This window comes from Notothenia rossii, assembly GCF_949606895.1.
Source record: "Notothenia rossii genome assembly, chromosome: 1".
Lineage (NCBI taxonomy): Eukaryota > Metazoa > Chordata > Actinopteri > Perciformes > Nototheniidae > Notothenia > Notothenia rossii.
Window position 1 is genome coordinate 57,132,775 of NC_136912.1, and position 25,690 is coordinate 57,158,464.

The following is a 25,690-nucleotide window of genomic DNA, read 5'->3' on the forward strand; positions in this document are numbered from 1 at the left end:
CAGGACACGTTGCATTCCCTATCTCTTTCTGAGCTGCAGTCACACCAGCAACAGGACCCAGTAATTTCCAGGGTCGCTCTCTATGTCGACAGGAAGCGCAGGCCTTCCAGACGGGAACGCTACAATGAGAGTCAGCCGACTCTGAGAGTCTTGAAGCAGTGGGAAAAACTGACTCTTCTGAATGGCGTCCTCTACAGGGTCACGAAAGATCCCTTGACTAGACAGAAGAGGTCCCAGTTCGTGGTGCCGGAGTCGCTAAAGGCAGATGCATTATCTGGTGTTCACGACCATGCTGGCCATCAAGGTCAGCCCCGCACACTGTCTCTGGCCCGCCAGCGTTTCTTCTGGTACGACATGGAGAAGGATGTCCGCAATCATGTGAAGCACTGCCACAGATGTGTTCTCAGCAAGACTCCTGAACCTTCCGCAAGAGCCCCACTGGAGAGCATTAAGACCTCTGCCCCTCTGGAGCTTGTGTGCATCGACTTCTGGTCAGCTGAAGACCGTCACAACAAGTCTGTGGATGTTCTTGTGATCACCGATCACTATACAAAGTTGGCACATGCTTTCCCCTGCCAGGATCAGACAGCTAAGAGAGTAGCCAAGAAGCTGTGGGACAACTTTTTCTGTGTTTATGGCTTCCCTCAGCGCCTTCATTCTGACCAGGGAGCAAACTTTGAAAGTGAGCTGATTGCTGAGCTCTTGCAGTTGTCAGGGGTTGACAAGTCCCACACCACACCTTACCACCCTATGGGGAACGGCGGCACAGAGAGGTTCAACCGCACCCTGGGCAACATGTTGAGGTCTCTACCACTTCGCTCCAAACAGAAGTGGCCGCAGATAATACAGACAATGACTTTCGTGTACAATTGCACTGTCCATGAGACCACTGGGTTCGCGCCCTTCTATTTGATGTTCGGGAGAATCCCAAGGCTGCCAGTGGACCTTCTGTTCAGGAATGTACTTCATGATGTGACTGTGTGTGACTACAATGCCTACGTGAAATCCCTCTTGGAAGACCTGCACTGTGCCATGGCACTGGCCCAGAAAAACTGCACAGCGGAGCAGAGACATCAGAGTGACCAGTATAACAAACGGGTCAGGGGCCAACCTCTGTCTGTCGGTGACCAGGTGCTGCTGGCGAACAAAGGCGCCAAGGGAAAATGCAAGCTTTCTGACAAGTGGATGCCTGTTGTGCACACTGTGGTGGCCTCAAAACCAGCCCTCCATATCTACCGGATCAGGGATCCAGAGGGACATGAGCGTGTTGTTCACCGAAACCTGCTGCTGCAAGTCAACTTCCTTCCGCTGGAGGAGGCCTCGGATGGTGAAGATGATGCTCCTGTGCCCGCACCTACCCCTAGCATGACCGATACCGCTCCGGCATCTGATTGGCATGGGACAGAGGTGTCCGAGTTAGACACAGCAGCTGCAACAGCTGGGCCATCCCTAGCTGGTTCCCTCTCGGATGTTGACGGGGAGGATGGCCGCACCGCCTCATGGGTCCTTGAGCAGTCCCCTTTTGATGACTCTGTTCATCCAGACCACCCACCACCTCCTTCTGTGTTGGTCACCCCCGTTTCTAGTGACCCTGCAACTGCTGTAGAGACCCCAATGGCTTTCCCAGCTCCTCTGCCACAACGGCCCCCTGCCAATAAGCGTCAAGCATCACATGTAGATGGCCAGGTTACCTCACGATTCGGCAGAGTCATTAGACCTGTGCGCCGCTTCATTGAGTCCATGGCACAACTTGAGTCCCTTCTTGAGGGTTGAGATAAGGCCGCGTGCTGTTATTAATGTGTGAAATGTGGCGTGTTAGCCATTATTTGTGCTCTGGTGATATACTGCTGTATTGAGCCTTTTTTTATTTTATTTTTCGCTCATCCACATCGTTTGGCCAGGGTGTGGGGTGTAAACTGCACCTCACCTTGTCTGTAGAGTACTGTGGGTTCTTGCTGGGCCCAAGCGAGTCCCTCATTCTCTTATCCTTTAGGTAGGAAGCTCTTATTGCTGTTTCATATGGTTTTGTTGCTTGTTGTAATGGCCAGTGTGTTTATATGTGGATTGTTTTGCGACCCAGAATTTTGCATAATTCTAGCGGGGTGAGTGTAACAGGGACAGTTATGTCTCATTTGTATATAATATATTATGTAAATATGTCTATATAATTACACAAAATCTGTGTTTATTCTTGTTTCATCTTGTGTTAATACCTGATGCAGTAGGACTCACATCAGTATGTGGAACTATAATTTTAGCGTGTACCCCTACGTTCCTTATGTATGTGACACTGTTCCCCTTTTTTTCGCGGGGTTCATGCATCGTTCTCCCCTTTTGATACTGATCTCTGTGGGAGAGGTAGGCGGCTCTTCAGCCAGAAGCAATTTCCGTGTTTTAGTGTCGACTTTATGCACTTTAAGTTACTTTTTATTACTTATTTTTGTTGTAGTGTCTCACGGGTGTTCACAATGTATTTCTGTGTTGTTTAATTTGTATAGGGGCACGTTAAAGAGAGTACTGACTGGAGAAATGTTTTCTTTCTGTCGCTGTTTCGTCAGGTATGTTGTGTTACTTTTTACGTTATGCCCTTTTGATACTGATCTCTGTGGGAGAGGGGCACGTTAAAGAGAGTACTGACTGGAGAAATGTTTTCTTTCTGTCGCTGTTTCGTCAGGAGTGAAAATAAATGTACATCCTGAATGAAGCTACACGTCTGGGTCGTCGTCTTTCTACACAACACAACGCAGAGTCAGACACAGCCGGTTACATATACCCACATGACAGCTAAGGTCAGAAGAGCTTTATAGCTGGTCTTATGTCTGTGACCCCTCCTGTTGTAAATTGATAAGCCTGAAACATGCAATTGTCAAGGTTCAGAGTCAAATTTCGTAAATATGGTAGCCATCGATCATCTTAAGATAAGATATACTTTATTGATCTCAAGGTGGAAACATTTGTATTACATCAGCATGTGTAACAGTTGTAAATATGCAGTGGTGTTTATTTGTAAATCATTTAGTATAATCACACACATTCTGTGTTAATAATTGTCTGTTCTTTATTTATTGAATGTTCAACACCTGACAAGGTTGGAGATGAAAAACTTGGGTCGCAGGTTCCTCAACAGTGCATTACAAAACATCTATCAATATGTGTGTATACCTCCACCATTAAACTGTCATGTTCTGCACATTTCTTATACTATCTACATACATCTTATAAGAGTATAATGTATATATCAGTTAAAATAAGTGCTTAAACATACAGTAGTTAACATTGCAGGAAAGCAATATATTAGTATACTAATATATTGCTAAAGTATACTTTGTCAGGCTTAATATTTATACCCCCAAAGCTTTTTTCTTATTCAAAATAAGACCTTAACCTAAAGTATTCTTTAATGTTTAAATAAAGCCTTATTAGTTTTTCTGTCTGTGTCTCCTATTAATATTTAATAATAAAAATAACAAATTTCAATAACGTGCTTTAACCACCAGGTGTCCCTCTCTATCAGCTTTGCACCGTTATGGTGTAAATATACCAATATACTGATTGGATCAAATATAAAAGTCAGCCAAATTAGTGTTGATACGGCGAGGAGACTTATATTGTGAAGAGAAATTGAAGATTTTGTTTGATTGCTGATATATTTATGATCCACGTCACATATTCAGTTTCGGCCGCAGTTCTTCCTGTTTGTCTAGAAGTCTTCTCACCAGGGCTCTATAAATAGCGAACTACGGCAGATAGAGTATGTAATATTTAATGCAGCCGAACCGTGTATTACAATGCCGTTATGTGATGACCTCCAAAGAGAAAAGCAAGCAAACTCGGAATAAAGTATTATTTTATTTTTTAAAAATGTTTTCGGATTTCACTTCAACAGGAAGTCCGGTTAACTAAAATGTCCGTGCGGAACAATACCCCAACCCATAGATCCGTGGGTGAATAATGTCAATCACCACATCACACACATCCCTTCACATTTAAATTTACATCAAAGTATTTCGTGAGGCCTTCTAAAATGTTTTTAAATATAATTAGGGTTGTAGGGTTGCCTGGCAACGCAATTGCACAACGACACGTCCATTTATTCTACAACCACACACATGGATTAACATTGATTTAATACATTAATGTAGCCTTTGTTTCTGCTAAAAGAGGTGTCAACCAGCTGGAGCAACAAGAAAATCGGCGAAATCGAGTGTGACTATTAAAAAATAAATAATTATTATATTAATATTGACAATAACAACCGACCGTCAGGGAGCGTTCTCATGGCGTCTATTATCAACGCTATGGGAGGTCTATGAAGGTCTATGGGACGCCCTGCCCGTTGAAAACTGACTCTCAAGGGGTACCCTGTCCGTGATACAGTGACGGGGAGGGGCCCTGACCGTCCGTCAACATGTGACGGGTTGGGAGTGAGAACGTGTTGCTGATATTAGCAGTTTTGTCAAAATGAGCATTGTCGTGCCAATCATTTGTTGTTTATTATATTAAAGGTCTCCTATCATGCGAAATGCACTTTTTGATGTTTTTTATACATAAATATGTGTCCCCGGTGTGTCAGGGAACTCACGCAGTGTCAGAAAATAAAACCCTCTCTCTTTTCCTCTGTAACCACATGTCTAAAAACGGGGGGAACAATGGAGCTGATTCATTTGCTGCGGTCATGACGTCATTACTAAAATGTGTGCTGGCTTTACGCCCACGGTCCTATCAGAAACGTTGCTATCAGAAACAATGTGCAACGTGTTTTGGAGGTAATATGGTCTTTGATCACATTAGCAAGCATCGCCAACACTGTACTGGAGAGAGTGTGTGTAAACAAATCAGGATATAAAAGGTACTCACCTTGTGGTAAAGACGCAAGAGAAAAAGCATTTGAGCTCCATACTGTTTCAGAAATAATCCTTGAAGTCGTTTTGAACATGATATGGCGTTTAATCACGGCAGTGTTTAGCTGAATTTCTGGGTAGAATTATCCTGATCAGATACTCAACATAATTGTAATAATTACATTACATTACATTGCATTTAGTTGACGCTTTTATCCAAAGCGACTTACAATAAGTGCATTCGACCAGGAAGATACAACCTTGAAGAAAACAGAATCAGATAAGTACATCAGGTTTCATAGAGCCAAACATTTCAAGTGCTACTCAACCGGCTGTAGATAAGCCAGCCCTTTATTAGTATATAAGTGCTCTGTTAGTAATTCAATCGCTCGAAGTGGAGTCTAAAGAGATGAGTTTTCAGTCTGCGCCGGAAGATGTGTAAGCTATCTGCTGTCCTGATTTCAATGGGGAGCTCATTCCACCATTTTGGAGCCAGGATAGCAAACCCACAAGTTTTTGCTGATGGGAACTTGGGTCCCCCTCGCAGTGTGGGTGCAGCGAGCTGTTTGGCTGATGCAGAGTGCATGTGCTGGGGTGTACGGTTTAACCATGTCCTGGATGTAGGAAGGGCCAGATCCATTCGCAGCATGGTACGCAAGTACCAGTGTCTTGAAGTGGATTCTAGCAGTTACTGGAAGCCAGTGAAGGGAGCGGAGGAGCGGCGTGGTGTGGGAGAATTTTGGAAGGTTGAAGACCAGACGAGCCGCTGCACTCTGGATGAGCTGCAGAGGTCGGATGGCACATGCAGGTAGACCAGCCAGGAGGGAGTTGCAGTAGTCTAGACGTGAGATGACGAGAGCCTGGACCAGAACCTGCACTGATTTCTGGGTCAGCTGGGGACGTAACCTCCTGATGTTGTAAAGCGTGTATCTGCAGCAGCGGGTTGTAGCAGCAATGTTTGCAGTGAAGGACAGTTTGTTATCTAGGATCACACCCAGATTCCTTGCAGTCTGAGTCGGGGAAACAACAGAGGTGCCGATGTTGATTGTTAGGTCAAGAGTGGGACAATCTTTTCCCGGAAGGAAAAGCAGTTCAGTCTTGTCAAGGTTGAGCTTGAGGTGATGAGCAGACATCCACCGAGAGATGTCTGCTAGGCAAGCAGAGATGCGTGCAACGACCTGGGTCTCTGAGCGGGGAAAGGACAGAATTAGTTGGGTGTCGTCAGCGTAGCAGTGGTATGAAAAACCATGCGGGCTAATGACAGACCCGAGCGAGTTTGTGTACAAGGAGAAGAGGAGGGGACCAAGAACAGAGCCCTGAGGGACCCCTGTAGATAATTGACAAGGGTCGGACTCGGACCCTCTCCAAGTAACCCTGTAGGTGCGGTCTTTGAGGTATGAGGTGAGGAGGGAAAGTGCAGTGCCTGAAACTCCAAGTTCTTGGAGAGTGCGAAGGAGGATCTGATGGTTCACCGTGTCGAATGCAGCAGACAGGTCCAGAAGGATGATGACAGAGAAGAGGGAGGCTGCTTTAGCAGTGTGCAGTTCATCAGAGACAGCAAGGAGAGCAGTTTCTGTTGAGTGACCTGCCTTGAAACCAGACTGGTGCGGATCCAGAAGGTTATTCTGATGGAGATAACAGGAGAGTTGTTTAAAGATTTCGCGTTCAAGTGTTTTAGACAGGAACGGGAGGAGAGAGACAGGCCTGTAGTTTATAACATCTGACGGGTTGAGAGTGGGTTTCTTTAGGAGAGGGTTTACTCTTGCCTCCTTGAGACTGTTTGGAAAGTGACCAGAAGTTAGAGAAGTGTTGATGAAATGGGTGAGAAACGGTAGAATATCAGAAGCGATAGTCTGAAGGAGGTTTGAGGGGATAGGGTCCAGAGGATAGGTGGTAGGACGGGCAGAGGTAATGAGGGTAAGAACCTCACTTGGAGAGAGAGGGGAGAAGGAGGTCAGTGTGTGGGTGAAAGGCGGGTCTGGTGACCCAGCGGTGAGTAAAGGTGAGTCAGAAAAAGAAGAGCGAATATCATCAACCTTTTTTTCAAAGTGGTTAACAAAGTCGCTTGACAGAAGGGAGGAGGGGGGAGGGGCTTTGGGGGGGTCCAAGAGGGTGGAGAAGATAGAAAATAGTTTTTTGGGATTGGAATAGGAAGATTGGATCTTATCTTGAAAAAAAGTGCTTTTTGCCTGAGAGATCGAAGCAGAGAAAGAGGAGAGGAGAGCCTGATAGGTTAGGAGGTCGTCATGGTGTTTGGATTTCCACCATTTCCGCTCTGCTGCCCGAAGGATGGTTCTTTTAGCACGCAGTGCGTCATTTAGCCAGGGAGCAGGAGGGGACTGACGAGCCTGCGGGAGATGTGAGAGGACAGAGAGAGTCCAGAGAGGATGAGAGAGTAGAGAAGAGAGTTTCTGCAGCAGAGTTTGGAGGCAGGAGTTGGAACGAATCAGAGGAAGGGAGGGCTGAGAGCACCGATGAGGCAAAGGTAGAGGGGGAGAGGGAACGAAGGTTGCGGCGGACAGGTGCAGAGTTAGAAGAGATTAGGTTGTTATGTTTGGAAAGGGGTAGAGAGAATGAAATGAAGAAGTGATCGGATGTGTGAAGTGGGTTTACAGAGAGGTTAGAAGCAGTGCAGTTCCTTGAGAATATGAGATCAAGGACATTGCCAGCATTATGAGTTGGTGGGGATGGAGACAGTGAGAAAGCAAAGGTGGTTAAAAGAGATGTTAGTTCAGCTATCTTCCCTGTCTGGAGGTTGAAGTCTCCGAGAAGTACAGCGGGAGGGCCAGTTTCAGGGATGTGTGAGAGGAGATTATCTAACTCCTCCAAGAAGTCCCCCAAGGCGCCTGGTGGACGGTAGAGAACAACAATGGTTAATTGTATAGGATGGGTTACTGTGACGGCATGGAATTCAAAGGTGGAAGGATTGAAGTTAGGTAGCTTGAAGAAGGAAAAGCTCCAGTTGGGAGAGAGCAGGAGACCAGTACCCAGGGGCGGAGCTTCCTACAGGCAATATAGGCAGTTGCCTAGAGCGCCACCCAGAGGGGGGCGCCAAAAATTGCAACAAATTTTTTTTTTGTTTTTGTTTTTTTTGTTGCTTGGCGCAGTTTTGGTGCCCCCCCTCTATATCTGCAACCATTATTCTTACATAAAAAAAAAAATTCTAACATAAGGGGAAATGAGCCAAAAATCTAAAACGGTCGGTCGGTCTAAGAGCCTCGGCTTTAGGTGTTCACAGTCAGAACATGCTAGAGCGCTGTGCATTGATGGGTATCGGTCAAGTGTTTATAAAATTGAGCGTTGAGGAAAGAAAGACTAACGTTAGAGAACTATGAAGAGGCAAAAGCCATCTGGGGCGCAGTATAAAAACAGAAGAAAAGAAGAAGAAGAGAAACGTGCCAAGGTGAAAGGTATGCAATTTTGATTGTATTGTCAACATTAGCGAATGGATCATGTAATCTTGCTAGTTAGCCAAGCCAACGTTAGCTAGCCAGCGTTTGTTATTGCCATTCAGTCGAAACTGTCATAAGGCTATTTTCTTTGTGTCATGAAATAGAAATATTAGTAATAATAACAATGTTAGTTTTGGTGTAGCGAGCTAGCCAGTGTGGTGGAATGTTAGTTAGTTGGTAACGTTAGCTAACGTTAAGTTTACCTCAGAAAGCACATTGACTATCCGAGTCAAACATTTGCCAAATTCAACCCTGTCATAATGTGCGCTAACGTTAGCTAACTAGCTCAGTGGTTCTCAACTCCAGTCCTGTTGAATGTTTTCGTTCCAACCCAGAACTAACACACCTGATTCAACTGTTCTAATAAGATAGGCATAGCTCTTGATTAGTTGAATCAGACCTGTCAGGCTGTCCTAATGCTTACTAACTAAATAATAGCTACATTTAACAAATGGAAATTATTCAATGTTGATAATACACATTTTGTTATATCATTTTAGATTCACTTTTAAAATATCTGGGACCATCTGCTGCATCAGTTGACAAGGAACCGCCATGCACCTCAGCTGTGCCGGCTTCCTCAGGTGAGTGCAATGTGTCAATATGTTCCTGATGATAAATAATTGAATGTGAAATCCAGTCAATATATTTGCTCTTGTGTGTTCTTTCTATATTTATAGACCTAGAACCACATGAAGGAACGTCAGAACAGCAAGCTGCTCATCCTGATGAGATGACCACTGATTCCACCCTGCCACTGACCACTGTGTCTGTTTGTTCTGGTGAGTACAATATGTCAATAGATGTTCCTGATGTGATGATAAATAATTTAATGTAAAAATGACTGTCGTGCCATTTCTAATCCAGCCAATATATTTGCTCTTGTGTGTTCTCTATATATGTATAGGCCCAGAACCACTGCAAGGAACGTCAGAACAGCCTGCTGCATCTCATCCTGATTGCACCACAGATTCCACCCATACACTCTTCTCAGGTGTGTGCCTGATGAATGTAAAGATGTTTAGCTATAAACCTAATTGTCCTCATGCTTTCAAATAATTGCTTTCTGTTTTTATTTACATTTTACACACTGTCCCAACCTTTTTGGAATTGGGGTTGTGTGTGTGCGTGTGCGTGTGCGTGTGCGTGTGCGTGTGCGTGTGCGTGTGCGTGTGCGTGTGTGTGTGTGTGTGTGTGTGTGTGAAGATATTGTGAATATGAGGTGAGAAAATGTGCTTCACATGCCCTCCAGATGCAGCAAAGACAGACGATCCACTACCAACCGATCCTGCTGACTGCCCTTCACATCTCACAGACACAATGAGGACAGAGTTTGTTCGGAGAGGACCATATCAGATAACACCTGATTTCATTTTCCCAAGGAGAGATGATGGGAGAAGTTGCCACCACCAGTACTTCAGCAGGACCTTAGTAAATGGAGAAAGGATCAAAAGAAGTTGGGTGACATATTCAAAAAAGAAGAACAGTCTTTTTTGTTTTTGTTGTCAACTTTTATCTCCAAAACAAATTCATTTAACAAATGCAGGACTGTCGGATTGGAAAAATGCAAGTGCTGCTTTGACCAGCCATGAAAATAGTCCGGAACACCTGAACAATTTGGCGTCATGGAAAGAATTGGCAGTTCGATTAAAACAGGGTACAACAATAGACAAACAAGAGCAGGCCCTCCTTGAGGCAGAGAAGAGTCGGTGGAGAGCAGTGCTGACACGACTGGTTGCTATTGTACAGTCTCTGGCAGGGCGAAATATGGCATTGAGAGGAAAGACAGAAATACTCCACTCTCCTTCAAATGGAAACTTTTTGAAAGAGGTTGAGCTTTTGGCGCAGTTTGACCCAGTGATGAAAGACCACATCCACAAGATTAAAAGTCAAACATCCCACCACAGCTACTTGGGCAAAACCATTCAGAATGAGTTGATTGAATGCATCAGTGGAAAGATTCTATCAACAATAGTGCAAGAAATAAAGAAATGCAAGTACTTTTCCCTCATTTTAGATTGCACCCCGGATGTTAGCCACACTGAACAGCTGTCAGTAGTCATCAGAATTGTGACACTGGAAGAAGACCCCCAGATTAAAGAGCACTTCATGGGATTCCTAGTAGCAGAGGAGTCCACTGGTGAAAGTTTGTCCGCCCTGATTTTGAAGAGGCTGGAGGAGTTGCAGATTGCCTTTGATGACTGCAGAGGACAGTCATATGACAACGGCGCAAATATGAGAGGGAAGAACAAGGGAGTACAGGCCAGGCTACTGCAGTTGAACCCAAGAGCTTTGTTTGTGCCTTGTGGGGCACATACACTCAATTTGGTCATTGCTGATGCTGCCAAAAGCTCCAAAGATGCCATATCATTTTTTGGCATTGTGCAGAAGCTATACTGCCTGTTTTCTGCCTCTACACAGAGATGGGCCATCCTCAAGAAACACGTCAACCTTTCACTCAAAATGTGGTCAGAAACCAGATGGGAGAGCAGAGTGAAAGCTGTGGAGCCTCTGCGATATGAAGCCGCAGCTGTGAGAGAGGCACTGCTTGAGGTGAGAAACCAGGCCAAAGACCCAATCATCAGGATTGAAGCCCAGTCTCTGGCAGAAGAAGTGGGGTCATTCCGCTTTTCACTGTGCACAGTGGTCTGGTATGACATGTTAAGTCAAATTCAGCAGGTGAGCAAAGTCCTGCAGTCCCAAACAATGCAAGTGGATGTAGCAGTAAGTCTACTGAAAAAGACTGAAAAAGCTCTCAAATCCTACAGAGCCACAGGCTTTGTGGCTGCACAAACATCAGCCAAGGACATGTGTGAAGACATGAATGTGGATGCAGTCCTTGTGCAAAAGCGGCTGAAGTCAACAAAGAGGCACTTCTCATATGAGTCTCCTGATGAGCCATTGAGGAATGCCTTGCAAAATCTGGAGGTAACGTTCTTTAACGTGGTGGTAGATGCTGCAGTGTCAGCACAAAAGGAGAGGTTTACCACTCTTGAACATGTGCAAGACAAGTTTGGCATTCTGTACAACTTCCCAGACCTGCCACACTAAGAGCTGATGAAGCAAGCAGAGGCACTTGCACACACCTTAAGCCATGGAGGGCAATCTGATTTGGATGGGAAGGAGCTGGCTCAGGAGTTGGAAAATGTACCTGACTTGCCATCAAAGAGCATGACAACTCTTGAGTTGTTGAAATTCATACACACAAAGCAGCTCACCGAAATATATCCCAACTTGTGTATTGCTCTGCGGATCAGTGCAACGCTACCAGTAACAGTAGCTTCAGCCGAGAGGAGTTTTTCCAAATTAAAACTCTTGAAAACATACCTGAGGTCCACCATGGCTCAAGAACGCCTCAGTGGTCTGGCTGTAATCAGTATTAACCATGAGGTTGGTGGTCAGATTTCATATGATGATGTGATTGATGACTTTGCAGCGAGGAAGGCCAGAAGGATTGCACTGTAAATGGAAACCAGTAGGAGCTAATATGTAGGCCAACCTTGTGTGATGATAGGGAGTGGAATGTAAATAGTTCTTGAGACAAAGTGAATTTGTAATTTTTATGTATTTGTTTGTTTATTTAGCATATTATATTTTGATTATTTGACATGTGTAACATATTTTACAATACATAATTTTCTTTTAAAGCAAATGTGCACGTTATTTTATTGTTTGTTATTGTTATTATTATTATTGTTTGTTAGCTAAGTTGTTTGTTTTAATTCTTTAGTGTGCACTTTACATTTCTTCTTAATTTTCTTTGAAAGCAAATTTGCACATTCTTTTATTGTTTGTCATTGATATTATTATTGTTTGTTAGCTAAGTTGTTTATTTGTTTTAATTCTTTAGTGTGCACTTTACATTTATTCTTAGCTCTTGTTCTTGCTTGTAATAAATAAAGCTGCAGTACTTTACTGTATAACTGTTAAGATTTTTTGATATTTTTTTTGGGGGGGGTGCAGTGGTGAAGCTCGCCTAGGGCACCAAATGTGCTAGGTCCGCCCCTGCCAGTACCACCTCCTCTGCCAGAGGGTCTGGGTGTATGGGAGAAGGAATATGCTGTGGAGAGAGCTGCTGGGGTGGATGTGTTGGATGGAGTGATCCAGGTCTCCGTGAGAGCAAGGAAATCCAGAGACTGCAGGGAAGCGTAGCCAGAGATGAAGTCAGCCTTAGGAACAGCTGACTGGCAGTTCCACAGGCCCCCTGAAACGAGATGTTGGATCTCAGTGGAGCATGTGGGATAGACGAGAGTAGGCCGGTTATATCGATTTGAAGATACACGGGGCCAGTGATAATTGCGAGAAGACACATAAACAGGAATGGAGAAAATACACATGATTATAGCATGAGGGGCTAGAGAACCAAAGAGAATTGAATAAAACAAAAGAAAACATCAGCGATACTTAGCTCAATCAAAGTAGGATTTGCCTCCTCTTTGCCTCCCTCGTGACTTCTTCTGGCTGACGCTCCAGGAAAGAGCAACCTAAGATGGACACCTGATTGCTGAGTTCTCACAGCTGTGGGGGCAAGCCCCTTTAATTAGTTAACTCTCTTCAGCTGGTGGGCGACAGCAGAGTGTTCCTGCCTATTGTAATCCAGGGTTGATGCGCGTGACCCACTGATACTTGTCTTACAGGTTGAGTTGAGCAGATCTGAGACTTAAAATCTCTCAGAAATCGCCGTTTTAGCTAGAATAACTACAGAACGATTATACAGAGTAGAATAAATGAAACAGAGAAGTCTATTTAAACAAGAATATAACTTACAGTGATTGCTGACTCAGTATAGATAGTGTCCTCACAGCCTGTCCTCCTACAAAAAACGACCAAATAGGTAGATTGTTAAAGCAGTGTTGATCACGATATTACGACCCATAGCCACGTAGCTTTCCCCCTATTCATTTCTAGCAGCAGTTTATTACGACCTTTTGTCACGTTTTGTCACGATCGTAATCCCGTGAACTTTAACCTTGCGCATCAATAAAAGTGCTACGAGCCAAGAAGATGAAGATGAAGAAGAAGATGAAGAAGAAGAAGAATTGTTAAAGAGCGTCAGAGTTGTACAAGTGGTAAATCTGATTTCTGTATTTCATTTGATTTGTTTACGCTTTTAATTAATCCTGTCGTTTTTCTACAAATCATGTTTAACCACGATATTTCAGTTTTACGTTTTAGGGCTGGCCTGTGGCATAGGCAGTATAGGCGAATGCTTGTTGTTAGCAATAGCATGGCTGTAAAGGTTAGCGCTTAGCTTATATGCAGATCAATTTTGGACTAGGCTTGCTTGAGACGCGTGCACTCCACTAGCACCCCCCCCCCCCCCCCCCCCCCATTGACATTCGCGGTATGAGGGTAGCCAGAAGTTGGAGTACCAAACACCGCTGCCAAAATCTCACTCTGAACTCTGTTCAAAACTTGAGAGCCCTGCGTATTGCAATATAAGAAGGTTCGTCTACAACAAGTTGGAGGGAGAGTTTTCTCCTTCGCACAAAAGGAGCTAACATCTTGCCTAAAAACAAAACCCTTGGTAGCACATGACATAACACATATCAATGGCAAAAGTATGTATATTCAGCTAACCAGACCAGGACATGATATGACCGTAAACAATGCGAAAGGAAATGGCATTTTAATAATAATAATAATAGTTGACATTTACATGGGGCTTTTCATAATGCACACACTTTTTTTTCTTCTAAATGTCACCTAACATGTTGCATTAATGATAGTTAGGGTAAGTTCAACACTTGAATATCATCAGGTCATAGTTGTTTTACTACTTTAAACATTCGCTAATTCAACTTAAGTTTTGTGAAAGCATCATCTAGTTAAAAAGAGAAATATATTTCCCTGTAATTACTGATTTAACTGGGACTTGATTGATTTTGGTGCCTGTAGTTTTATTTTGGCAAATGCTTATTTATGAAGCAACAATTAAATTACATGGTAGCACAATAAATCTGAGTTAATCTGTTTGGTTTTTTTCAGGTCATCTATCAATTCAATTATTTGAAGTAGCCTATTATCATAAAAAAATCAACGGTTCTTTTCAGAGCCATATTCCTCTTCCTACTCTCTTTCACCCCTCTCGTTTTCTTGTCTTTTGTTTTGTTTTTCTCCCTCCCTGTATGTCAGTTTATCCTTTGTTTGTTGTTGCCCTTTTTATCCTCACTTAAAAATGGCATCCAAGCAACTGAATGAATGGCTAGAGATAGGGAATGCCCTCGCAGATGAGTTGGCAAATAAGGCAAGTACAACATTATCCAAATATGTATTATAACATTTACTCAAATGATAAAAGACACACACATTACAAAGATGTGTGTGCAACAATTAAGGGAAATATATAATCTCTTTTATATATTTATATATTAAGATACCAAAGAAACCAAAGAAACCAAAGAAACCGAAGATACCGAAGATACCAAAGAAAATAACGCAAGGATCAAATGTTTCCTCGAGGAAGAGGGACCTGGATGGGAACATTATAGCCCAACATTGGAATAAGAATCGATCTGGTCTGTAAAATATAATCTAGTTCTTGTGTTTCATTAAGTTTTAATGTCGTTGGTCGGTCCTCAATAATGTTTCCTATATCATCGTACTTTGTTTATGCAGTTAAACCTTCCAGCTCTCAGGAGTCCCCAGAGGTCGAGGAGACACATGAGATTCCTCTACAGGTCCCAAGTCTTGGTATGCACAATGAATTCTTAAATTATCCTTCAACTTGAAATGTAGGTAATTGTTTGTAGTATGTAATAGCTTTGTTCATGATACATTGTAAAGTGAAAAGCCATGTATGGAATATCTTTTTTCAATTCCATGATTTGTTTTATATTTTGTTATTTTAGATCAACATCTTCAGACACTGAGAAACGTGTTGGGTTCTCTCACTGTCCCTGCATCATCAGAAGAAACACCCACTGCATCAACATGGACCCAAAGACAGTTGAAACGTGAACAAAAATTCAGAGCTGCAATGCCGGAGCTCCTTAATTTGAAATTGGCTGCAGAGATTGTCACTACACGTTCCTGTCTCCAATGCAAAACTGCTGATGCTGTGGTCCGGTGCTTGGACTGTGTTCCACCAGGAACTCCCTTTCTTTGTCCGGCATGTGACCCTATTATCCATGGTAAACATGTCTTCCATGACAGGGAAGCCATGTTTGATGGGTTTTACAGACCTATTCCTCCCACATCCTTTGTGGTTGTGGATGAAAGTGGCCAATATGGACTCTGTGAACAAGGTGGGTTCAAGTAATGTATTACATATTCCCTTACCATGGTTTCCTAATGTGCACTACATATACAGCGGCATCATTTTCACCATGTCGGAAGTTTGCTTTAACTGTTAAAATGTCTCAATTTGTATTGACTACATGTCCTAGCATGTCCTAACATGCATATGAATCTCTGAAATTGTCTTTGCTGCAGTGTGTCTGCTTCCAATTCCTCCACCATCCCAAATCTGCTTCTGTGGTCCAAGCCAAGATTTCACCATCATCCCAGGAAAGCAGACCGTGTTGGTGACTATCAATGGTTTGTTGCCACCAGAAGACGATCAAGCAGAAATACAGGATTACTATTAAACTTTTGTCCTACATTGCATAGATAGCTGTCAAATTGCACATTTATATTTTTTCTCAGGTCCATACAACGTTCGTCTGCCTTCTGTCTGCTGTCCAATTTGTTCCGCCAAATGGTCCCCGAGCATAGGTGACTTGCTGGGATACAAATACTGGCCAGCAACCGACAGCTGCAAAATTATTTTTAAGTTTGATGTGTTCACATCATTCTAGCAAATGAAATTGGCCAGCCCAGCATTATCCCAGCAAGTATTTATAAAAATGCTTGAACATCGATCGTTTTCCACAGGAAGGGTAGGAATAAAATGTGGTTTTCAAGATTTTTGAATGCCAAACTTTTAATTAACCAAATGAATACCATTCTTGTTTCCAGACAGGCAGAATCTGTAGCGATACCTTCCACAGAGTCTTTCGGGAGTTTGCCTTCTGTAATTACAGACAAGAAGATCTGTGCCTGGTGGAGCCCTTTAAATGCCCAGCATGCACACCTGACATGCTGGCTATTGCTGTAGATGGCAATAGAAAGCATTATCGCTTCAAGAAGTCCAGAGGGTCAGTGAAATCATATTCTCATTTTAGTTGTTGTTTTATTGACTAAGCTGAATGTCTTTGCTGAAATGTTTAACTTTCCCCAACTCTGCAATTTATTTTTCCAAAGTTTGTAGACCATCAGAAAACAATAGTTGGTTTGAAATTACACATAATTATATCAATCCAATTCATAAACATTATTATATATGACGCCTGTAAAGTTAACTCAACTTTAAAATGTTAAATGGTTGACGTTAGTTGGATATGTTGGAGCTAAGAACCAGTTTTGGATATAATCGCTTCATGAAAAATGTATTAAATTGCCCAGGAACCTTTTTCTATGCCTTCCTCTGCCCTATTCCATGCCCATCAATATAAAGGATGTACTTTTATTTTTACCTTTTTACAAGAAGTCAGTAAACTTTTCACTAATGTTAAATAATGGTGACTTTACACAGAATTACAGATCAAATTCACAAAGACCTTTTCCACATTTATGAAAAATTGATGGCAAAAGCAAATTGGCCACATTAAATAGAGGACACAATCAAACTTATGTATGTATGATAATGTTGCTTACAATTTCTTTCTCAAATTTCGCAGGACACATGAACCGTCTCTATTTGATGGACTGTTCATTGCCCAGGACAGTAAAGTGTCTGCCTTTGTCGACAAAATCAGGAGCCAGATGACGATTGTAAGAATCTATTCAATCCCCTAACCCTTTATTTATTTTTCTTAGCACAGGGTTAAATGTAACAGATTGTGTCTATTTCAGAAAAGTGGTCGTGATGTTTGTGTACCGGCAACATTCACAGCTTGCAGAGAAACCTCACACAAGTCCAGGGCCAAGGTGGATGAGGAAGGCCTGCAAATAGCTGTGTGCAGACATGGCATCTTGCTACAAGGCCTAAATCACTACCGTGGTGAAATATATGCATACCCAATGTTCCTGCAGAAGGAGCTGGCTGAAGTTGCGAATTCAACATTCTTTTGTATGGATGTTGCCTGCAGGTAGTTATAACTATTGCAAAATTGGAAGTGTTTGTGGGAAACGTGTTATCTATTTAATTCTTGCACATCCAGTAGATGTAAAGCAAAAAAAGCATTCATTTGGATAAATGTTGATGTTGGTTACAAGGATTGTACTGGTAATTTTAAGAACCTGGTTTATCTTTTTACTATTATGCCATCATGCAACTGGAAAAGCTAATTGATTTTGTCATTACAGGTACTGGCCTTATTTGGAGAAGATGGCAGCAAAGTTGCCTGAGCTCCAACCACTTACAGAGATGAAACCTTTTCTCTCTGTAATGCACGCCAAGGCCCACACAGGCAAATGCGAGGTACAGTATGCAAGTTAAACATTTGTGTCACTAGATTCAAATGTTTTAGAAATTGTAGTGCACATAAGAATATCATGTAGTATATTCTATTCAAGCCTGTGGAATAATTGTAATAGTTACAAATGTTGACAAAATTGTTACAAAACAGACTGTCACAAGGATAGGCTTCCAAAACCCATTATGTTTATTTTAGTAAATATATCCGCACTGTAGAAATAATGAATGAACAGAGCTTCAAATAACTGCAGTTGTGACATTGTAGTTCAAAGCATAATTCAATCTCAGAACATTTTTACTTTCTGAAATTGCTCCTGACACTGATGTTAACTAAAGATGTACAGTACAAGAAATTATAATATTGAACTAAATATCTAGATCTCATTGTTTATGATTCTGAGCAGGTGAAGTGGGGTGGCAGAAGCCAGGAAGGTGCTGGAAATACTGTCGGCAAGGAAGTGGAACAGGTTAACAGCTTCCTCTCAAGGGCAGCTCTGACAACAAAATACATGACCAAATCAGGTTGGTAGAGGAAAACAAATAGTTTTAAGTAGTGCCACATTGTAAAGCTCATATGAATTTTCATGTTTTTGTGTTTACAGCTAGAGCAGATATGATAACCGTGCTGGCTATGCAATGGAACCACAGGAAGGTGGAGAATCTCCACAAGACACTCTCAAAGAGATTTGTCAAAGTAAGACGTCCATGCTGCATTTCAAAATGTATATTAAGAATATCTGAGTTTCTTGTTGTAGTAATTTAACACCATCCTTAGCTACATGTTGTTGAATTGAATGTATTCTGCAATCATTTCATTATGATGGTGCTGCCATGGCACACTGTTCTGCCAAGAGAGTCTCTGTTCTGTTTGTTTTTAATAAAGCACTATAGGTTGATTCATCTGAATTTCTGGATAATAATAATAATAATGTTAATCCTGCTTGATCTTGAAAAAAAAGGGACACTAAGGTGATACTTGCCAACCTTGAAGAGAAGGTGTTTAGCATTTCATGTTGTTGTCTGGTCAGTTAATGTGCATAAAGGAATTCAGTAAAAAAACAACCTTCTCAACCAACTGGAAAGCATATTCACTTTTTCCTTTTAAACATTCTAACCAGACTACACAGAGAGCACAAACTGAAGTGGACAATCTTGAGAGTCTCAAGCAAGAGCTGAACATCTCCCTGGAGGACACGGAGCAGTGGGTGTTGGAGGTCAAGCAATGGGCAGCCACTGGTATGTTATATGATCACTGTGGTATAGATTTGGTTCCATATTTCCAAACATTTGGCTTCATGTTTTATGATTACACGTTGTTGTTTCTGTTTTCAAGAGAAACATGGAGCCCAGAGTAGCCAAGAGGAGCTCCAGAGAGAAATAGATTAAATCATTTATTCCCTCCGAAGAAAGAAACACGACCTCTATCGACAAAATGGTATTTATTATTACGTTATCTAGAAACAATATTTGTTTCTTGTTGTTTGTATTATTAATATTAGTTTATTTGTTTTTTGTTTTACTTTACAGACAGCAACCAAACAAGGCAACGCAAACGGAGAAGACTGACAGAGCTCAAGAAGAAACTCAGAGAGAGGATACTGCAGTACAACACCATTGATGCCTGTTCAGAGAAAATTGACACAGAAGCAGCATGCAGTCTGTCTGAGGATGTCATTCTGCCCTGGGAGGCGCAAGGAGATGGTAAGAAACAACTTGTTTTTGTTTGCCCTAGATATTCCATAAATTCAGTTGTAGTACTAGAATACAATCACCAATGTAACACAGAGCTGTCAACATAGGTGTCACAAATCATCATGATCACAACAAATCATTTTGAAATAATTATATTGAAAGGTCTGTATGATGTTGCCCTATCAAGTCTTAATAGTCTAGTCTCACTGGGACAGGCACATCTATGGAAACAGTAAAACCCTTCTTGACCACCCTGAACTGCATACTAATGTTGAATCTCAAGACATACTGAATGTAATTCTGCCAACATAGGCAGAATTGAACAAATTCAGCAAGCGGCAAGGTTGAATTTTTATTTACCAGATTTTAAGGTTTTGGTCAATTTAAGTTAAAAAGATTGAATACGAACTGATATTATTTGTTTTATTAGCCTTACCATTGTGGTTGTTATATCTTGTCTTTTTTCCATTATAGTGGTGAACCTGCGCACAAAGAGGCGACTTTTTGACCAGGTTATGCTGGTCAGGCGTATGGAAGAGGAGAAAGTCATCATTGTGAAGGAGATGACCCAGCATTGTCAAAATCTGAGGCAGGCACTGGACAAACTAGACCACCTCCTTCATCAGACAAAAGACGACATCAGGAACCAAAGTATGTTCCACAAATACCGATTTATAACATTTGCCACTGCCCCCCTCCCAGTGTCAAATGTCTATCACTGAATAGCATCTGTAATGATTACATTTTTTCTGAATCACAAATCTTTTTAGCTAATATACAGCCTCGGAGTTAAACATTAAAATTGCTTATATGGAACCAACATCAATGCTAATTAAAAGTTGCCTTACATAGACTGTCATTTTGTCTTTTTATTTTAGTTTCTCCAAGCGATATAACAGAAGAGGGATACAGGGGACTGCACTGCTGTATTTTACACCATCAATATCTTCTGGAGCAGAAACTGAGCAGAGTCACCAGCACCTACAGCTGTATTGGCTCGGACTCGTCTTTTCTCATGATGGAGGAAGACATTGAAGACGGTAATGAGGACGACGAACAGGACGGTGATGAGGAAGGTGATGAGGACAACGAACAGGACGGTGATGAGGACAACGAACAGGACGGTGATGAGGACGGTGATGAGGACAACGAACAGGACGGTGATGAGGACAACGAACAGGATGGTGATGAGGACGGTGATGAGGACAACGAACAGGACGGTGATGAGGACAACGAACAGGACGGTGATGAGGATGGTGATGAGGACAACTAACAGGATGGTGATGAGGACAAAAAACAGGACAACGAACAGGACTTAACAAGTCTATTGTGTTGTATGCATGTCAATGTATTAAAACGAGTATTACGATTGAATGGCTTGTTTATTACCTTTTTTTTATATGATCCTGCTTTGCATTTACTATGTCTGGTATTCAACTAAATGCCATTAGCAGTTATCAGTCACCTTCAGATCCGAGTTACCTCGAGGGCCGGAGGTTCCCCACCCCTGGTATAAGGTTTTGGTGATCACCCTTATTATCATCATGTCATTTAATCATGATCTGTTTAATTAGCCAATGCTTACATCCAAAGAATGTGTCTAGACTTTACTCCTACAGACACACACTAACAATAAAGATTGAGCTAAGTAATACACTCACGAGCCACTTAATTAGGTACACCTTGCTAGGATGGGTTGGACCCCCATCTGCTTTCAGAACTGCATTAAGTCTTCATGGCATAGATTAAACAAGGTACTGGAAGCATTCCTCAGAGATTTTGCTCAATATTGACCTGATCGCATCACGCAGTTGCTGCCGATTTGTCGGCTGCACATCCATGACGCAAATCTCTGGTTCACCACATCCCAATGGTGCACTGTAGGATTTGGATCTGATGACTGTGGACTGTGACATTTGAGTAAAATTCATTGTCATGTTCAAGAAACCAGTTGGAGAATATTTGAGCTTTGTGACACGGTGAGTTATCCTGCTGGAAGTAGCCATCAGAAGATTGGTACACTGTTGTCATAAAGGCATGGACATGGTCAGCACAACCCGGTATCACGGCAAGTCGGAACATGTGACGATTTACCATGATGGGAGACGTGAAGATGTCACGATTTCGTCCCTTCAAACGTGACAATTACACAGTATTGTTAACGTGGCCCAACCAGTGGAGATATACCCGGAGATGCCAAGCAAATGCTACCCCGACGGTCGGTTGTTATTATTATCAATATTAATATAATAATGATTTAATTTGTAATAGTCACACTCGATTTCACCAATTTTCTTGTTGCCCCAGCTGGTCGGCACCTCTTTTAGCAGAAACAAAGGCACATTCATTTATTAAATCGATGTGTGTGGATGTGGAATTAACGGACGTGACGTTGCGCAATTGCGTTACCAGGCAACAGCTTCGGTTCATGTTAATTTATAAACTCTTCAACTCGAACCGTAGTTATATTTTAAAACATTTTAGAAAGCCTCACGAAATACTTTAATGTACATTTTAATTTAAATGTGAAGGAATGTGTACATAACAAAATACATCCGTCAAAAACAATACCGGAAACAGACGTAGGCAAGATCCTCAGCTCGGTGATTCATGGTTTAGCCGCAATGCACGTTGGGAAATGGTGTTTATGCGATGTGAAATCCGAAAACATTTAAAAAAAAATAAAAAATACTTTATTCCGAGTTTGCTTGCTGTTCTCTTTGGAGCTAATCACATAACGGCATTGTAATACACGGTTCGGCTGCATTAAATATTACATATCTGCCGTAGTTCTCTATTTATAGAGCCCTGATGAGAAGACTTCTATACAAACAGGAAGAACTGCCGCCAAAACTGAAAATGTGACATGGATCATAAATGTATCAGCCATTTAACAACATCTTAGATTTATTTTCACACAATACGTCTCCTTGCAATATCAACAGTAATTTGGCTGACTTTTATATTTGATCCAATTGGTAGATAGGCAGTATTTACACCATAACGGTGCACAGCTGATAGACGGGCACCTAGTGGTTAAAGCGCGTTATTGAATTTTATTATTATTATTAACTAACAGAATAAGAGACCTGACAGGTGATGGTCAGACGTTGACCTGGCTGCACAGTCACAGAGGCTGGCTGTGTCAACTGTTCACACTTCACACCTGTACAAATACAAAAAAAAGTTATATGACAGATTATCCTGTTAAACAGCAGTATAATAAGTGTTGACTCACTTCCAGCTGCCAGCAGCAGCAGCAGAGAGAACATGATGATGATGACTCTTATTTCATTTAATTTCAAACCTTTATTTATACAGGTGTATCCCATTGAGATCATTGATCTCTTTTTCAAGGGAGACCTGCTCAAGTAGGTTCCACATGAAACATAAAAACATAAACAGAACAACAAAAGGACATCATACAGCATCATTTACATAACTATCCACATAAACAGGTACCAATAGCTTCCGATTGAGTAGCATCCAACCGAGCTTTAAAAACATTTAGTGGCACCAGATTGTTCAGTTTCCATTTAATTTGCAGACTATTCCAAGACAGAGGAACTGCGCATCTAAAAGCTGTCTTCCCTAAGACAGTCCTAGCAGTTGGCACATTTAATAAAACCACAGCATTCGATCTCAGGCAGTAGCCACTTATAATTTTCCGTGAGATCAGGGAGCAGATATAAGATGGAAGTTTCCCTAACATGGCTTTGTATATAAAAATGTACCAGTGACTGAGCCTCCGTACAGTTAGTGAAAGCAAACCAGCCCTTGCATACAGAGTACAGTGATGGGTTAATGCTTTACAGTTTGTCACAAATCTCAGTGCACTGTGATACGCAGCATCTAACTTGACCAGGCAATTGGCAGGTGCATTCATATAAATCAAATCACCATAGTCCAGCACAGGTAAAAAGGTCACAGTGACTAGCCTTTTCCTGGCCTCAAGCAGAGAAACAGGACTTGTTCCTGTAGAAGAAACCTAGCCTAACCCTCAGCTTTTTAAGCAGGTTATTGACATGAAGTTTAGAAATGTGAGACAATCATCAAGCCAGATAGGGGAGACCGGGGTTGGTTGTCACAATTTTTACTCATGCATGAATTGCTCATCTTCAAAAACTCTTTCAGCAGTAACTCCTACATGAAATGAAAGCTTGGGGTCTTGGCTTTAAATGTGTATCATTTTTACTTTTAGAATGTATTGTAACAGGGAGCAATTAACCATCAAAGACACTCTGACACAATGTGACAATCAACCCCATCACGGGGTTGGTTGTCACAGGGTATGGGGTTGGTTGTCCCTATAGAGTTTCAACGGGATTTCAGTGATAAAAAGGGATGTTAAAAAATTTGTAACTTTTTCGTTTTTTAAGCTAGAAACTGCAAATAAGTTTTAATATGAATACCACCCCTATGATAGTTGTCATCAATGCCCCTTATGTTTAAACAATGGGATTAAAGGAGGTGATCAGTTACTTGAATTGTCTACTGTGTTGAGAAATAAAATTAAATCATTTTCAGTGCTAAAACCTCTTTATTAGCATGTAAGTTGCCTAACAGCAAACAAAAACAAACAGACCAACAGTCTTAAAAGGTTTACAATACAATATTCTCAACAACCTACTGAACTAAACTAGCAGGCTGTGCTTCATTCAGTCACAAGAATCACAGTTGTGACAAATGTATGCCCCAGGATTGCCAGGGGTACAGTCTTTGTGGGCCCACATTTGGCAGCGAACACATCTGAGCCACACTTCCCTGGACTTGCTATTCATTATGTAAGTTATAACAGTAAACAAAAACAAGCAGACCAACAGTCTTAAAAGGTTTACAAGACAATATTCTCAACAATCTACTGAACTAAAGTAGGAAACCCTGCGCAGGACAGGCTGTGCTTCATTCAGAGTCACAAGAATCACAGTTGTGACAGATGTATGCCGATGGATTGCCAGGGGTACAACCTTTGTGGGCCCACATTTGGCAGCGAACACATCCGAGCCATACTTCCCTGGACTTGCTATTGCTGTATGGCTCAATGCAGACCAGGCAGAAGCATTCCTCCTCCTCAGACTCCTCTTCTAGCTTTAGCTTCTTGGCTGCCTTCTTTTTAAGAGGGGCTTTTCTTTTTGACAGCTGAGGAGCATCTTTGGTCACAACAATTTTCTTCCTAGCAGCAGCAGACCTTTTCTCATTTTCAATTTGGGCTTTCACGGGAGTATCTGTTAGTACAGCACTTGTGCGTTTTCTCCTATGCTGGACCAGTTTCCTTGGGCCCGCCTTTGGAAATGGACGGATATCTTCTGGGCTTGACCAAATAGTTGAACAGGTAGCGGTGGGAGGGGACAGTGGCTGCTGTTGACTGGTGGTGAGAGGGGACAGTGGCTGCTGTTGACTGGTGGTGGGAGGGGACAGTGGCTGCTGTTGACTGGTGGTGGGAGGGGACAGTAGCTGCTGTTGACTGGTGGTGGGAGGGGCCAGTGGCTGCTGTTGACTGGTGGTGGGAGGGGCCAGTGGCTGCTGTTGACTGGTGGTGGGAGGGGCCAGTGGCTGCTGTTGACTGGTGGTGGGAGGGGACAGGTCCTGCTGTTGCACAGTGGTGGGAGGGGCTAGGGGCCGATCTGTAACGAAAGATGGGGCAAACTCATAGTCCTCAAACACATCCCTGTTAAATGGGTAAATGCCCGAAACCCTGAAGCCTGACTGGATGTTGGTAGGGGTTGCAGCCAGTGGGTAGGCAATGGCGACAATGCCTGGAATGTCATAAATTGACATGGTCTTCCCTGGGTTTTGCATCATCCAGGCGTGACAGGCAGAGCTGACATGCTTCTTAAAAGGTCCATACACTGACCTGTCAAGGGGCTGAAGCTTGTGTGAGCAGTATGGATGAAAGGACAAGATGACCACACCATTTTCTTTGGCATAGTCAAGACCATCCACAGAGAGATGTGATCCGTGGTTGTCCAAAAGCAGCAGAGAGGGCTTCTCTTTTGAACATTTCGTGTGGCTGACAAAATGCTTCAGAAAATCCACAAAATGCTCCTCCTTCATCCATCCAGACACGTTTGCTACACCTCTACTTCCAACAGGCCCATTTTTAAGGAAGTGATCTCGGTAATTGACTCTTGGGAAAACAAAGAAAGGGGGGATGCTGTTCCCAGTGGCAGAAACAGCTGCAGCGATTGTGACAAGTGTTCCCCTTTCGGCGGATGTGAGGCTGCCCACTTGTTTGTGGCCCTTCC

General features: G+C 42.3%; 3 protein-coding genes across 6 annotated transcripts; all 3 read left to right on the plus strand.

Moving 5' to 3' along the window:
• The first annotated feature begins 7,379 nt into the window (after window positions 1–7,379).
• Window positions 7,380–12,223, plus strand: LOC307035240 (zinc finger MYM-type protein 1-like). 2 transcript variants are annotated; one of them, XM_079674337.1, is made up of 4 exons: window positions 7,380–8,877; window positions 8,974–9,075; window positions 9,201–9,287; window positions 9,546–12,223. In XM_079674337.1, exons 2-4 carry the CDS (start codon window positions 9,027–9,029, stop codon window positions 11,342–11,344), a joined length of 1,935 nt encoding a protein of 644 aa, XP_079530463.1. In that variant the 5' UTR covers window positions 7,380–8,877; window positions 8,974–9,026; the 3' UTR covers window positions 11,345–12,223. The 2 variants fall into 2 exon arrangements, with proteins under 2 accessions (XP_079530463.1, XP_079530462.1); XM_079674336.1 differs by lacking the exons at window positions 7,380–8,877; window positions 8,974–9,075 and having other exon boundaries at window positions 9,109–9,287.
• A 148-nt stretch (window positions 12,224–12,371) lies between these two features.
• On the plus strand, window positions 12,372–19,420 carry LOC307035252 (uncharacterized protein). Of its 3 annotated transcripts, XM_079674351.1 has the most exons (14): window positions 12,372–14,540; window positions 14,670–14,811; window positions 14,912–14,986; window positions 15,145–15,540; window positions 15,728–16,173; window positions 16,253–16,431; window positions 17,014–17,107; window positions 17,189–17,424; window positions 17,642–17,756; window positions 18,158–18,275; window positions 18,356–18,447; window positions 18,872–18,989; window positions 19,087–19,188; window positions 19,281–19,420. In XM_079674351.1, exons 5-13 carry the CDS (start codon window positions 16,096–16,098, stop codon window positions 19,137–19,139), a joined length of 1,083 nt encoding a protein of 360 aa, XP_079530477.1. In that variant the 5' UTR covers window positions 12,372–14,540; window positions 14,670–14,811; window positions 14,912–14,986; window positions 15,145–15,540; window positions 15,728–16,095; the 3' UTR covers window positions 19,140–19,188; window positions 19,281–19,420. The 3 variants fall into 3 exon arrangements, 2 of the variants coding, with proteins under 2 accessions (XP_079530477.1, XP_079530478.1); XR_013807058.1 differs by lacking the exons at window positions 17,014–17,107; window positions 17,189–17,424; window positions 17,642–17,756; ... (3 more) ...; window positions 19,087–19,188; window positions 19,281–19,420 and having other exon boundaries at window positions 15,728–15,832; window positions 15,941–16,173; window positions 16,253–17,004; XM_079674352.1 differs by lacking the exons at window positions 17,014–17,107; window positions 17,189–17,424; window positions 17,642–17,756; ... (3 more) ...; window positions 19,087–19,188; window positions 19,281–19,420 and having other exon boundaries at window positions 15,728–15,832; window positions 15,941–17,004.
• On the plus strand, window positions 19,286–20,813 carry LOC307035266 (uncharacterized protein). Its single transcript, XM_079674376.1, has 3 exons — window positions 19,286–19,454; window positions 19,920–20,096; window positions 20,324–20,813. The coding sequence occupies exons 2-3, from the start codon at window positions 19,961–19,963 to the stop codon at window positions 20,716–20,718; spliced, it is 531 nt and encodes a 176-aa protein (XP_079530502.1). The 5' UTR covers window positions 19,286–19,454; window positions 19,920–19,960; the 3' UTR covers window positions 20,719–20,813.
• Window positions 20,814–25,690: the final 4,877 nt, after the last annotated feature.

Bases quoted from the DNA above. Each gene is read 5' to 3' on its own strand.
- LOC307035240 (XM_079674336.1), top strand. From the start codon at position 9,134: ATGACTGTCGTGCCATTTCTAATCCAGCCAATATATTTGCTCTTGTGT. The intron at 9,288-9,545 runs GTGTGTGCCTGA...CATGCCCTCCAG, and splicing joins CACCCATACACTCTTCTCAG to ATGCAGCAAAGACAGACGAT.
- LOC307035252 (XM_079674351.1), top strand. From the start codon at position 16,096: ATGAAATTGGCCAGCCCAGCATTATCCCAGCAAGTATTTATAAAAATG. The intron at 16,432-17,013 runs GTCAGTGAAATC...CAAATTTCGCAG, and splicing joins CGCTTCAAGAAGTCCAGAGG to GACACATGAACCGTCTCTAT. The intron at 18,276-18,355 runs GTTGGTAGAGGA...TTGTGTTTACAG, and splicing joins AAAATACATGACCAAATCAG to CTAGAGCAGATATGATAACC.
- LOC307035266 (XM_079674376.1), top strand. From the start codon at position 19,961: ATGCTGGTCAGGCGTATGGAAGAGGAGAAAGTCATCATTGTGAAGGAG. The intron at 20,097-20,323 runs GTATGTTCCACA...TTTTTATTTTAG, and splicing joins AGACGACATCAGGAACCAAA to TTTCTCCAAGCGATATAACA.